Genomic DNA, 14,798 nt, shown 5'->3' with positions numbered 1-14,798 from the left:
TTTTTTTTACAGCATTATGGCCTGCACCCTGTTCTTCATTTAGAGGTACTGTGTGTTCTTGTACCATTTACCAATTTGTTTCTAGGGCTTCTGAAAGTTTTTTTCCTTTGACCTCAATTATCTCAGAAAGTAAATTTCTGATGCTCCTTTTTCATCTGTACAGCTTTCGCTCTCCCTCAGGTTTCTCCACAGCAGAACACCACAGCAGGACGAAATTTTTATGGTGAAAGCTAAGGTTCCGACTCTATATTCTCTGAAATTTTTGTCAATTTTCGTACATCCTACCATTTTCAATTTATTCCGTCAAAAATGAATGGCCGTCTATGGTGGCAAGGGTTTTACCCTTAAAACCCTTAACATTGTGGCAGTCAAAGTGTTAAGATATATGATAGAAAATTGTACATTTTTAATGGCACATTTAGCAACTATGTGCCTGAACTTCACATGACACTGCTAGCGAAGCCGCTTACAAGGCATCACCTACACAAACAATGATAGCGAGCCGGAAGCTTTTTTGCAACCAGCACAGCTGATTCCTTTGTTTGATGGGACCCGTTCCATAATGCTCAATATCACCACAGCCACAGGTAGATAGCTATTTCAACCAATCAGATTGCTTTGTCGGAACTACCTGGTGCATAATATGGGTTAATTCGCTGTCCTGTACTCTCATGCCTTAGTTCTCACTCCACTCTGATGTAGCCGCTTCTTTGATCTACAGTATGCAGTGGTTGAAACAATGTTCAACGTATCAGAGTGAATGTTTAACGCAACAGATAAGCTCTGTCTTTGTAACACCAATATAATACCTTCAAATAGTGGTGGACAAAGTACTTAAATCCAGTATACTCGAGTCAAATTATAGATACTCCTGTCCCCTGGTCCTATAAGTGAAAGATGCTCAGTCAAATTTGTACTCAAATTACTCAAGTATGTGAGAAAAGAAAAGAAAAGAAAAGAAAAGAAAAGAAAAGAAAAGAAAAGAAAAGAAAAAGAAAACCTATAGACTTCACCCATTTTAAAACTATCTTCATATAATTGGTCTTCACTGTAGTACTATAGTTTTTGGCTATTCAGGAGGGCAGTTCAGAAACCTGGTCATTTCAAGACTATTGTGACCTTTTTTGTTTTTTACTCAATTACTAAATAAAAACTAGTTCAATTATGACAGAAAATGTAAGTTAATAACTTCAATCTGTCTGTGAACTGTTAGTCGTGTTCTTTTTTTTTTTTTTTTTTTTTTAATTAAATCTCAAATGTAAGCCACAATTTCAATTTAAAAATGGTGAGCGCACCGGAACAACCAACCCCATCGATATGGGTCAGTTGTTCTGCTATTCTAAATGTCACGGTAAATAATTTATAAAAAAATCAAACTCATATAAAGTGTTCAGAGACAAAATATATTTTCCTTAAATCTTATTCATTTAAATCACTTTGAAAGGAGGGGTGCATTTCCCTGTCACTTCCTTGTTGTCTGAGAGGCACAACCGAACCACTGAGTTGTTCCCGGACATAGGCACAACCTACCCCCCTGACAGGTCTTGCTTTTTGCTTGACAGTCAAAACGTACATGAGATCAGATGATAGTGGACAGATAGACGATTAAAATGAGGTATATTATATTGTGACCTTTTTGACGACTAAATTCAAATCACTAGATGAACATTTGCGGAGAGGATCTTTGCGTGCTTTTTAGGTGATCAGGAAAGCAAGTGAAATCAGCTTTGCAGCTGTGATGAACCAGAAGGGGAGGTCCAAAGAGGCCAGAAACGGATTGACAGCATTTGATTTAATAACATTGTAATTGATTTAAATGGAGAATAACTATAGGCCTACTGACCATGTGGCACAACGAGCCCCACCCTCCTATACCTTGCCCCTTCCTAAATATAGTGGTAAATATATTTATTTTTGAGCGGTGGTTACAACGCTCCTATACGTGGCCATGTGTGTGGGTCTGTCTGTCTGTCTGTGTGTCTGTCTGTCTGTCTGTAGCCTGCAGTAACCTTTTCTGACCACACATGTTAAGGGAGGGGCGCTGTTGTTCAGGCCAGGCCAGACCAGGCACACACACACGCACACACACACACACACACACACACACACACACACACACACACACACACACACACACACACACACACACACACACACACAGGGGGGAAGGGGGGGGGGGAACCACCGCTCAGTTCACACGGGTGTGATTTTTAAATGTAGTCCAGTGCAAATCACAAGTAAGGTTACCCAAAAATACCGGGTAAGTAAAGTACAGATTAAACTACTCAAATAACCTGGGACATGTTACCAAATAACCTACGTAAAATAAAGGCCTACTTAGTTACTGTTGTTATGTTTATAATATATTGTATTCAGGTAGGCTACGTAGTAGTAGGAAAGAAATGCTTTAATAGGGTAGCTTATATTAAGATCACATACAGTAGGCTGTATGCATTCATTGTTGTAGACAAGATGCACACAGACACATCACACAATGATGATGTAATACACCACCTGTCTGTGTGTGTACACAATCATTAATGCCTGGTCTATTTCAACAGGAGTGCAATCACTAGTGCGCGTGTGTGTGTGTGTGTGTGTGTGTGTGTGTGTGTGTGTGTGTGTGTGTGTGTGTGTGTGTGTGTGTGTGTGTGTGTGTCCCAAACAGGCTACATAGCCTAAAACAGTGTAACCTCAGATCGCATCACTGTAGGCTCTTTTAATAAATAAACCGCACACGACACGATGACTCTCAATTCAGGAATATTTGAATAATGTGAACTGTTTCCTTGTTCTCTGTCACGGGGCAGCCCGTGCCCTATAAACTAAGACAATGCACACATACACACACAACTAACTACTTCTAATTAATTATCGCTGGCCAGCTTGGAAGTGACTGTTGGGAGTGTTGTGGGTTTCATATTTGTATATAATGTATTTGAATGAATTCCTGAATGTAGGCATTGCAATGCTTTTAAACATTATCGGTTAATTGAATCATTGGGGTGGTGGCAATTTGCAGGTGTGGTGTTTCTCTCTCTGCAGTACTGGTGATCCTCTTGATAGAGTGGGGGAAGGTACCAAGTACTGTAGAGGGGTGTTTGTTCTATGTTTAAGAGCTCTTACTTTGTCTTATGTTATGTTCTTTTCTTGATATGACGCCTAAAAGGTATGTTGTATTTGAAATGGGTTTAGTAAAACCTGGTAATTGTGTAATCCAACTCATGGGCCGTTGTTAGCCGTAGTTTGAGTTAAGGGGTTTGCAATTAAGAACTGTTCTCTTGGTATGGTCTTGCCTAGTATAAAAGGGAGGCTGGGGAGGCAGTTATTCAGTTAGTTGGACTTGGAGCATTGACTGGAAAGCGTCTAGGGGAGAGCTGCCAGGGCCCATGTGGGTGTTGCCTGTTTAAAGTAGTTTCTTAAGTTCCTAGTTAGTTTTTCTTCAGTTTCTTTTGCTGTCAAGTATTTTCATTTTCCTTATTTTTGTAAAGTCGTCTTTCGCTATTTAAAGGCCTACACTATTCGTATTGCACTGAACCTGTTGGTGGAGGACATTTGGGTAAAATAAAAACCCTAAACTGTGAATCTCTGGACTTGTCAACTTTTTGGAGCCTTGGCCCTCGCCTAACCTTTACACGTGGTGTCAGAAGAAACAAGAAAAGGACAGTCCAGAATGCCTCCAAAGCAACATCACCAGCAGAAGCAAGCTGCACGCTCAGAGAAGGAGGGTGCCACAGGGGGAGCTGTCGAGGACAGTTTCCAGCCCATGGTGGACACAGCCACTTTCCAAGAGGCGGCGAGTTGCAACAGTGCCAGGTGGTTTGAGGCCTTCAGGTGGTTCAAGAGGAGTCAGGAGAGGCTCAAACGAAAGCTCTACGTGTTCAATCCTCAGCTCAACATGTTCGTCAATCTACACATCACCCAGCCCCAGCAGACATTGAGGCAACCAGGGCCCAGCCAAGGGCAATAGCTGGGGAAGCAGAACCTGTCTGTGTCAGCCACGGGTCGGCGGCGGCAGCAGAAGCGGCTGCAGAGCTGGTGCCAGGGGGTGAGCCAAATCGGGTGTGGCGTGGAAAGACATGTTCACCAACTCCAGAATCGCCAGGTGGTTCCTGGTAGGGTGGCCTGTCAACTTCTTAGTCCGGGAAACGGTCAGAAGGGGACAGAAGACTTCTTTCCAGGACGCCACATGGTGCGTCATCAGAAGGGGGGGGAAATGTCACGGGGCAGCCCGTGCCCTATAAACTAAGACAATGCACACATACACACACAACTAACTACTTCTAATTAATTATCGCTGGCCAGCTTGGAAGTGACGTTTGGGAGTGTTGTGGGTTTCATATTTGTATATAATGTATTTGAATGAATTCCTGAATGTAGGCATTGCAATGCTTTTAAACATTATCGGTTAATTGAATCATTGGGGTGGTGGCAATTTGCAGGTGTGGTGTTTCTCTCTCTGCAGTACTGGTGATCCTCTTGATAGAGTGGGGGAAGGTACCAAGTACTGTAGAGGGGTGTTTGTTCTATGTTTAAGAGCTCTTACTTTGTCTTATGTTATGTTCTTTTCTTGATATGACGCCTAAAAGGTATGTTGTATTTGAAATGGGTTTAGTAAAACCTGGTAATTGTGTAATCCAACTCATGGGCCGTTGTTAGCCGTAGTTTGAGTTAAGGGGTTTGCAATTAAGAACTGTTCTCTTGGTATGGTCTTGCCTAGTATAAAAGGGAGGCTGGGGAGGCAGTTATTCAGTTAGTTGGACTTGGAGCATTGACTGGAAAGCGTCTAGGGGAGAGCTGCCAGGGCCCATGTGGGTGTTGCCTGTTTAAAGTAGTTTCTTAAGTTCCTAGTTAGTTTTTCTTCAGTTTCTTTTGCTGTCAAGTATTTTCATTTTCCTTATTTTTGTAAAGTCGTCTTTCGCTATTTAAAGGCCTACACTATTCGTATTGCACTGAACCTGTTGGTGGAGGACATTTGGGTAAAATAAAAACCCTAAACTGTGAATCTCTGGACTCTGGTGTCAGAAGAAAAAGTAAAGGGACAGTCCACAGTGCATCCAAAGGCAGCAGCAGTGGCCAGCAGAGGCCTCAGAGGAAGGGGGGCCACACAGGGACGAGAAAAGTGTCCAGCAGTGATCACCGCCTCTTCCGAGGAGGCAACAGCGTCCAACCGGGCCAGGAAGTTCCAGATGAAGGAAGGAGAGAGGGAGCAGCAGGAGTGGCAGCTCGGCTTCCTCAACCACCACAGCACCCTGCGGCAACCAGCGCAAGGCCAAGTGTACCTGCTCAGCGCGGCGAGGAGTGTCGGTGGCAGCGACAGATCGACGCGGGCAGCAGGATCAGCGGCAGCACCGGTGCCAGGGGAGATCCAAACATGGTGGGCGACATGGACACAAATGCCAGAATGAGGTGGTTCCATGTCATGTGATTGTTCAACTTTGTGGCCCTCCACAGAAAGGGGTTTGAACTGCAGCAGACTTCTTTCGAGGACGCCACATGGGGCGTCATTTGAAGGGGGGGGAAATGTCACGGGGCAGCCGTGCCCTATACATGCATACACACACAATCAAGGACCGTGCACACACACCTTATAGCTGAGTCAACCTGATCAATTGACAACCAGCTGGATTGGAAGTGACTGTTCAATTGTGTTGCATATATTTGTACAAAGGACAATTTTAAGTAATTTAACTGAGTTTAAATATGTGTATGTGGGTTAATTGTCACTGAAGTTAAATGATGTGTTGATCACCTGTGTCTCCTCTGCAGTGCTGGCAATCCTGTTGATTGGAATGGGCCAAGCACTGTAGAGGAGGAGGGGTGTCTGTTTTGGTTATTTTGTATTTGTTTATTGTTTGTGTTTGGTGCCTGAATTATTTATGTACATTTATTGAAAATGAGTTAAAGAAGCACAGGTAATTGTAGATCAACTCATGGGCCGTGGTTTGCCTTGTTTGAGATAATTGATTCAATTATTACTTTTGTGCTTGGTTTGCCCCACCTGTTTAAGAGCAGGCATGCTGCAGGTGAGGGGAGTTCAGTATGTCTTGAGGCTTGTAAGAGACAGCATCAGGGGAGAGCTGCTAGGGGCCTCATGGAGGCATAGCCTTGTAGCAGTGTCTTAAGTTCCTGTTTGTTGTTTTTCTTAGTTTCGAGTGTTAATTCTGTTTCCTAATTTTGGAACGTTTCCTTTTGGCCAGTGTTTATTTTTGTTTGTATTGTTGCCGGCTTTCACTGTCTGTCTTGGGAGGTAAATAAAATACCAACAAAATGTACTCATGGACCTGTCTGCTTTGTGGAGCCTCGTACCGTCGACCAGCCTTTCCACATGTGGTGTCAGAAGAAAAAGTAAAGGGACAGTCCACAGTGCATCCAAAGGCAGCAGCAGTGGCAAGCGGAGGCCTCAGAGGAAGGGGGGCCACACGGGGACGAGAAAAGTGTCCAGCAGTGATCACCGCCTTTTCCGAGGAGGCTACAGCGTCCAACCTGGCCAGGAAGTTCCAGATGAAGGAAGGAGAGAGGGAGCAGCAGGAGCGGCAGCTCGGCTTCCTCAACCACCACAGCACCCAGCTCCTAGGAGCATTGTGGCAACCAGGGCGAGGCCAAGTGTACCTGCTCAGCGCGGCGAGGAGTGTCGCTGGCAGCGACAGATCAACGCGGGCAGCAGGATCAGCGGCAGCACCGGTGCCAGGGGAGATCCAAACATGGTGGGCGACATGGACACCAAAGCCAGAATGAGCTGGTTCCATGTCATGTGATTGTTCAACTTTGTGGCCCTCTACAGAAGGTTTGAACTGCAGCAGACTTCTTTCGAGGACGCCACATGGGGCGTCATTTGAAGGGGGGGGAAATGTCACGGGGCAGCCGTGCCCTATACATGCATACACACAAAATCAAGGACCGTGCACACACCTCACAGCTGAGTCAACCTGATCAATTGACAACCAGCTGTATTGGAAGTGACTGTTCCATTGTGTTGTATATATTTGTACAAAGGACATTTTTAAGTAATTTAACTGAATGAGTTTAAATGTGTAAATGTGGGTTCATTGTCAGAATTTGTCACTGAATGTGTTGGTCACCTGTCTCTCCTCTGCAGTGCTGGCAATCCTGTTGATTGGAATGGGCCAAGCACTGTAGAGGAGGAGGGGTGTCTGTTTTGGTTATTTGGTATTTGTTTATTGTTTGTGTTTGGCGCCTGAAATGTTTATTGAAGTATATTTATTGAAAATGAGTTAAAGAAGCACAGGTAATTGTAAATCAACTCATGGGCCGTGGTTTGCCTTGTTTGAGCTAATTGATTCAATTATTACTTTTGTGTTTGGTTTGCCCCACCTGTTTAAGAGCAGGCATGCTGCAGGTGAGGGGAGTTCAGTATGTCTTGAGGCTTGTAAGAGACAGCATCAGGGGAGAGCTGCTAGGGGCCTCATGGAGGCATAGCCTTGTAGCAGTGTCTTAAGTTCCTGTTTGTTGTTTTTCTTAGTTTCAAGTGTTAATTCTGTTTCCTAATTTTGGAACGTTTACTTTGGCCAGTGTTATTTTTGTTTGTACTGTCGCCGGCTTTCACTGTGTCTTTGGGAGGTAAATAAAACACCCACAAAAATGTACTCATGGACCTGTCTGCTTTGTGGAGCCTCGTACCGTCGACCAGCCTTTCCACGCTGCTTATTGTCGTTATGTCATTAAAGGTGCATATTGTTCTTACGTCATTAAAGGTGTGTGTGTGTGTGTGTGTGTGTGTGTGTGTGTGTGTGTGTGTGTGTGTGTGTGTGTGTGTGTGTGTGTGTGTGTGTGTGTGTGTGTGCGTGTGCGTGCATGTGTGTGTTTTACCATGATGATAGGGCTTATGGTTACAGCCAAATTATAATAAGAACATTCTATTGAAAATCATTATCATGACTAGCCTACGTAAACACACCTGTACCAGATTTTTTTTTTTTTTTTAGCTAGTGAAAATCTGTAAAAAAAAGAAAACAATAAATACAATTAAAAAAAAATCAAGTACACAATGTGTTGTGAATTTGTAGATCTCCTATTTTCTGGCAAAGCATGATCTAGACTAGGGACAAAGTACAGGCCCTGGGCCCCAGTCAACACAGTATAATATACTTTGAATATAGTGTTTAAACTTTAAGCGGTTAAGCCCTAAAATGTACTTTGTTGCATGACGTTGTTGAGCAAATGAATATGTTATGCCATGACAACCTGTTTGAGGGATGCCAGGTGGAAATTTAACACAAAAAACAACAACACAATATACAAATATACAAATAACCAAAATGTGTGTGTGTGTGTGTGTGTGTGTGTGTGTGTGTGTGTGTGTGTGTGTGTGTGTGTGTGTGTGTGTGTGTGTGTGTGTGTACCCGTGGGAACAGGGCATATTCTGACTGAATGTTCATCTACGGTAGCCTACATATATTGCAGTATAGATCATGCTTGGCTCATAGCCAGCTAATGACATCACAGACGCGCACGCACGCACACACGCACACACACACACACACACACACACACACACACACACACACACACACACACACACACACACGTGACTGAGAATGACTGAGGATGACAAAATGACATAATATAGCCTATTCTGAAGGAAGGTAACATCAGCCTAACGACAACTGGACAAACATATAACAACATCACTTCACCATAATGCTCATCATTGCCATATTCACTATACCTATTCAATCTATGCGCTGGCTCCACTGGGCCAGCTGTATAAATACACAAGCTGGTAATCCATTTTGAACGCTGTACGCTAGTTGTTTGTTCTCCCGTGGGTCTTGCTTGTAGGGTGCTGTTGTGTGTTTGTTTTAGTTTTTCTTTCAGTGGGACAGCACAGCTGTGCCTGTGCCATATATGGTTTAATCATGTACGGAGTGGTTTATTAATGTGATTCGGCCCAGGGCTGTAGGCGTGCTGTCATACTCGAGTCGTTTGAAGCACGGGTAGATAGATATTTCAACCGATGAGATTGCTTTGTCGGAACTACCTGTTACAACAGTTACCCTTAAAAAAAACACATCAACTTAATTTAATTGTAATTAAGATATATGATAGAAAATTGTACATTTTTAATGGCACATTTAGCAACTATGTGCCTGAACTTCACATGACACTGCTAGCGAAGCCGCTTACAAGGCATCACCTACACAAACAATGATAGCGAGCCGGAAGCTTTTTTGCAACCAGCACAGCTGATTCCTTTGTTTGATGGGACCCGTTCCATAATGCTCAATATCACCACAGCCACAGGTAGATAGCTATTTCAACCAATCAGATTGCTTTGTCGGAACTACCTGGTGCATAATATGGGTTAATTCGCTGTCCTGTACTCTCATGCCTTAGTTCTCACTCCACTCTGATGTAGCCGCTTCTTTGATCTACAGTATGCAGTGGTTGAAACAATGTTCAACGTATCAGAGTGAATGTTTAACGCAACAGATAAGCTCTGTCTTTGTAACACCAATATAATACCTTCAAATAGTGGTGGACAAAGTACTTAAATCCAGTATACTCGAGTCAAATTATAGATACTCCTGTCCCCTGGTCCTATAAGTGAAAGATGCTCAGTCAAATTTGTACTCAAATTACTCAAGTATGTGAGAAAAGAAAAGAAAAGAAAAGAAAAGAAAAGAAAAGAAAAGAAAAGAAAAGAAAAAGAAAACCTATAGACTTCACCCATTTTAAAACTATCTTCATATAATTGGTCTTCACTGTAGTACTATAGTTTTTGGCTATTCAGGAGGGCAGTTCAGAAACCTGGTCATTTCAAGACTATTGTGACCTTTTTTGTTTTTTACTCAATTACTAAATAAAAACTAGTTCAATTATGACAGAAAATGTAAGTTAATAACTTCAATCTGTCTGTGAACTGTTAGTCGTGTTCTTTTTTTTTTTTTTTTTTTTTTAATTAAATCTCAAATGTAAGCCACAATTTCAATTTAAAAATGGTGAGCGCACCGGAACAACCAACCCCATCGATAAGGGTCAGTTGTTCTGCTATTCTAAATGTCACGGTAAATAATTTATAAAAAAATCAAACTCATATAAAGTGTTCAGAGACAAAATATATTTCCTTAAATCTTATTCATTTAAATCACTTTGAAAGGAGGGGTGCATTTCCCTGTCACTTCCTTGTTGTCTGAGAGGCACAACCGAACCACTGAGTTGTTCCCGGACATAGGCACAACCTACCCCCCTGACAGGTCTTGCTTTTTGCTTGACAGTCAAAACGTACATGAGATCAGATGATAGTGGACAGATAGACGATTAAAATGAGGTATATTATATTGTGACTGTTTGACGACTAAATTCAAATCACTAGATGAACATTTGCGGAGAGGATCTTTGCGTGCTTTTTAGGTGATCAGGAAAGCAAGTGAAATCAGCTTTGCAGCTGTGATGAACCAGAAGGGGAGGTCCAAAGAGGCCAGAAACGGATTGACAGCATTTGATTTAATAACATTGTAATTGATTTAAATGGAGAATAACTATAGGCCTACTGACCATGTGGCACAACGAGCCCCACCCTCCTATACCTTGCCCCTTCCTAAATATAGTGGTAAATATATTTATTTTTGAGCGGTGGTTACAACGCTCCTATACGTGGCCGTGTGTGTGGGTCTGTCTGTCTGTCTGTCTGTGTGTCTGTCTGTCTGTCTGTAGCCTGCAGTAACCTTTTCTGACCACACATGTTAAGGGAGGGGCGCTGTTGTTCAGGCCAGGCCAGACCAGGCACACACACACGCACACACACACACACACACACACACACACACACACACACACACACACACACACACACACACACACACACACAGGGGGGAAGGGGGGGGGGAACCACCGCTCAGTTCACACGGGTGTGATTTTTAAATGTAGTCCAGTGCAAATCACAAGTAAGGTTACCCAAAAATACCGGGTAAGTAAAGTACAGATTAAACTACTCAAATAACCTGGGACATGTTACCAAATAACCTACGTAAAATAAAGGCCTACTTAGTTACTGTTGTTATGTTTATAATATATTGTATTCAGGTAGGCTACGTAGTAGTAGGAAAGAAATGCTTTAATAGGGTAGCTTATATTAAGATCACATACAGTAGGCTGTATGCATTCATTGTTGTAGACAAGATGCACACAGACACATCACACAATGATGATGTAATACACCACCTGTCTGTGTGTGTACACAATCATTAATGCCTGGTCTATTTCAACAGGAGTGCAATCACTAGTGCGCGTGCATGTGTGTGTGTGTGTGTGTGTGTGTGTGTGTGTGTGTGTGTGTGTGTGTGTGTGTGTGTGTGTGTGTGTGTCCCAAACAGGCTACATAGCCTAAAACAGTGTAACCTCAGATCGCATCACTGTAGGCTCTTTTAATAAATAAACCGCACACGACACGATGACTCTCAATTCAGGAATATTTGAATAATGTGAACTGTTTCCTTGTTCTCCATCTCCTCGTTCTTCCCTTTCCTGTTAATCATTGATTGATTGTATGAAAAGTCATTTCACCCACTTCTCTTTAAACCTGTGACTGACAATAAGTGGTTTATTTGAAATGAATGAAGCCTCAGTTCTGTCATATTATGTGACAACTGTGACAACCAGTTAGCTTGACCTATTTCGTAGTCCTAACAAACTAATATCATATCAATGTTGTGAAAAAGTAACCAAAAAGTAACATATAACGGCCACAGGTTCAGTATTCCACACCACACTTTGGCTCAAAACATGTTTATAAACACAGCGAAACTTCACCTCAGTCGGATGTCTAACTGACAACAACAACAACAACAACAACAACAACAACAACAACAACAACATCTAGTTTGAAAGTCCAGCAAAACAAATAGGCATATTATATCCCTAAAATTAAATTTTTATGAATTAAAATAAAATTTCAGAATGAATTAACTCACCTCGGAGCTGTGGTCACTCCGCAGCTCTTCCATCGTGCACAGACTCCTTGTCCCTCCGTTCATCATCATCCTCGATCAGGCTCGATTCACAAACACAATAACAGTTTCTTTCAATAGAGCAGTTGATCACTTTATAGACTTGTTATGTGATGTCTGTAGATCTCTCGCCGGTTCAGTCTGCCTCAGCTGACAGCTACGCTCACACACCAAAACTCAATAGATCACCAGACTCCTTTCTCTCCCCCGCCGGGTCCGTTTCCATGCAACTAGGCGGGTGTACAGCCTACTTCGCCGTACGAGGGCGTCGCGCGTCGAACTTGGCCCGCCGATCTACAAGCCCACAACGCGGTCCACCGTCCATGTTCCGCTCCCGAGGTCTGTGTGAGTTGTGTGTATTTGTCTACCTCTGCTCCTCCCACCTTTCCCTTCTTGCGCTGCTGCTGCTGCTACTGTGTGTGTGTGTGTGTGTGTGTGTGTGTGTGTGTGTGTGTGTGTGTGTGTGTGTGTGTGTGTGTGTGCGCGCGTGCGTGCGTGCGTGCGTGCGTGTGTGTGTGTGGATTGTGGAATGTGTGACACTCCCACTATCAAGCTGACGTAACAAAGAAACTATTTATACCATTTCAATGCATCAGTGAGCAACGTCCATGTAAGGTAAAGGGCATGACATAATCCCAACATTTAAAGTTATAATTTTCCTATGAAGCCCATGTCTATAATGCATTATAACAATCATTAGCCTATAATGCATTTAGATGCCTATAAAAAAAAGGAAAACTAGACAAGGGGTCCACAACAGTCCAAGGGCCCCAATCTGAGAAAGAGATGAAGCAGGGACCCCCACCACTAGCCTAGTAAACCACCTCCTCCTGCAGCTACATTCTATTTGCTCACCGGAGTAGCAATAGATTCAGAATTTCAGGAAGAGTGGTTTACAGTTTACAGTTTACAGTTTAGGCATTTAGCAGATGCTTTTAATCCAAAGCGATTTACAATAAGCAGATAACATCACAATAATAAACAAGATAATATGTCAGTACATCATCAACAATATAACAAATGCAAATGGATATCTATGTAGAAAAAACACAATATAATCAAAGTTCTAAAAACCTCTTTACAAGCCTATATCCCACCACTACATTTAAGGCCCTTTCCCACTGGGCACGATAACGATAATGATAACGTTAACGATAAAAAATATCATTTTCATTTCATTTCATTTTATTTTTCATTTCATTGTATTTCCATTTTATCTAATGGGTAGATTACCATGGAAGTCACTGAGTGGGTGTAGGCCTACAATTCCCTAGAATTCTACAATAGCTGCAAAGGAAACCAAAAGGAAACCAAAACACACGCACGCACGCGCGCACGCACGCGCACACACACACACACACACACACACACACACACACACACACACACACACACACACACACACACACACACACACGATGATGGTTGACAGTACATATGCATACATTTCCAATTTTCAATACTTTTACTTCTACTCCACTACATCTCAGAGGCAAATATTTAACATTTTAATCCACTACAATTATTTGAAAACTAAAACTTTATTTACTAGTTACTTTGTAGGTTCTGATTATTAGGCTACTACAATACACACAAACCACTTCAGCCCTATATATTTCAGCTATTTGAAAATAGAAGATCTATAAGCTCACAATGTGCCGCGATAAGGCACATTGTGAGCTTGTACGTAGGTCGGCTATTTTCAAAAAGATTGTTAATACACTTGTGAAAAAGGAACACTATGCACAATAACTTTCACTTTTGGTCCTGTAAGTAGGCTACATTTTGATGCCAACACTTTTGCACTTTTACACAAGTTTACAATTTTTTCCCCTTCTTCTATTTCTTCATTGCAGTAGCCTATTGATACCTTAAGTAATACATACTGTATGATTATCTTCCATCAATGCCCAGGGTGGTGGTCTGTGTTGTCAGGGCAGTCTGGTTCAACCGTCTAATAGTGAGAGTGTGTGTGTGCGTGTGCCGTGTGCGTGCGTGCGTGTGTCCGTGCGTCCTGTGTGACATCATGAGACAGCCTGAGGCAGGGTGTAGGCTATATCATTTTGCAAACATGACATTTCTTCCGGGAACAGCAATGGTGTGATGGATTTTACTGTTATTGTGTCATATATCGTATCATATCATCTGTATGGTGGAGTATGTCAACCACCTGTAACTAAACTAGTGTGTCAGTAGCCCACTCCAAAGTTGCAGGAAAAAAAAAAGTTAAAATAATATAATAATATTACTTATTAATAATAGTGTTGATGGTATCCACCAGTGGCATACACTTTAAGTAGCTAAGTACAATTTAAAAATGTTTTATTTTATTTTTTACTTTCTTCAGTTTTCACAATTTCCGGTACTTTTAGTTCTACTCAACTACATCTCAGTGGTAAACATTGTACTTTTATTCCACTACAATCATATGAAAACTTGATTTACCACTACAGATTTTGATTATTATTACAAAACACACAAACCACTCAGCCCTATATATATTTTTTCTGCCATTTGAAAATAGCAGATCTACAAGCTCACCATGTGATTGTATAATGTGTACTGATACTTAAGTTAAATATGCGAGTAGATCACTGCCATCCACCACACACACATGCACGCACGCACGCACGCACGCACGCACGCACACACACACACCCACACCCACACCCCCACACACACACACACACACACACACACACACACACACACACACACACACACACACACACACACACACACGTATATCACCTGTAGACTGTGATCTTGACTATTGCGCAACGGTGATACTCTGCCAAGATGCACATATAGCCTACTGAGACATGGCAT

At 42.3% G+C, this 14,798-nt stretch overlaps 1 protein-coding gene across 1 annotated transcript in view; it reads right to left on the bottom strand.

The window, feature by feature from the left end:
* LOC308281848 (tuftelin-like) overlaps positions 1 to 12,064 on the bottom strand; it is a 32,186-nt gene extending 20,122 nt beyond the window's left edge. Inside the window, exon 1 of the mRNA XM_080722171.1 lies at positions 11,934 to 12,064. Within this exon, the coding sequence (XP_080578297.1) occupies positions 11,934 to 12,002 (69 nt within the window). The 5' untranslated portion in view covers positions 12,003 to 12,064. The remainder of the gene's footprint in view (positions 1 to 11,933) is intronic.
* Between the last annotated feature and the right edge of the window lie 2,734 nt (positions 12,065 to 14,798).

Source organism: Nannobrachium achirus (genome assembly GCF_963921795.1).
Source record: "Nannobrachium achirus genome assembly, chromosome: 3".
NCBI classification, from domain to species: Eukaryota; Metazoa; Chordata; class Actinopteri; order Myctophiformes; family Myctophidae; genus Nannobrachium; species Nannobrachium achirus.
The sequence above is the reverse complement of the archived record's forward strand: the minus strand, read 5'-3'. Positions and strand labels throughout refer to the sequence as shown.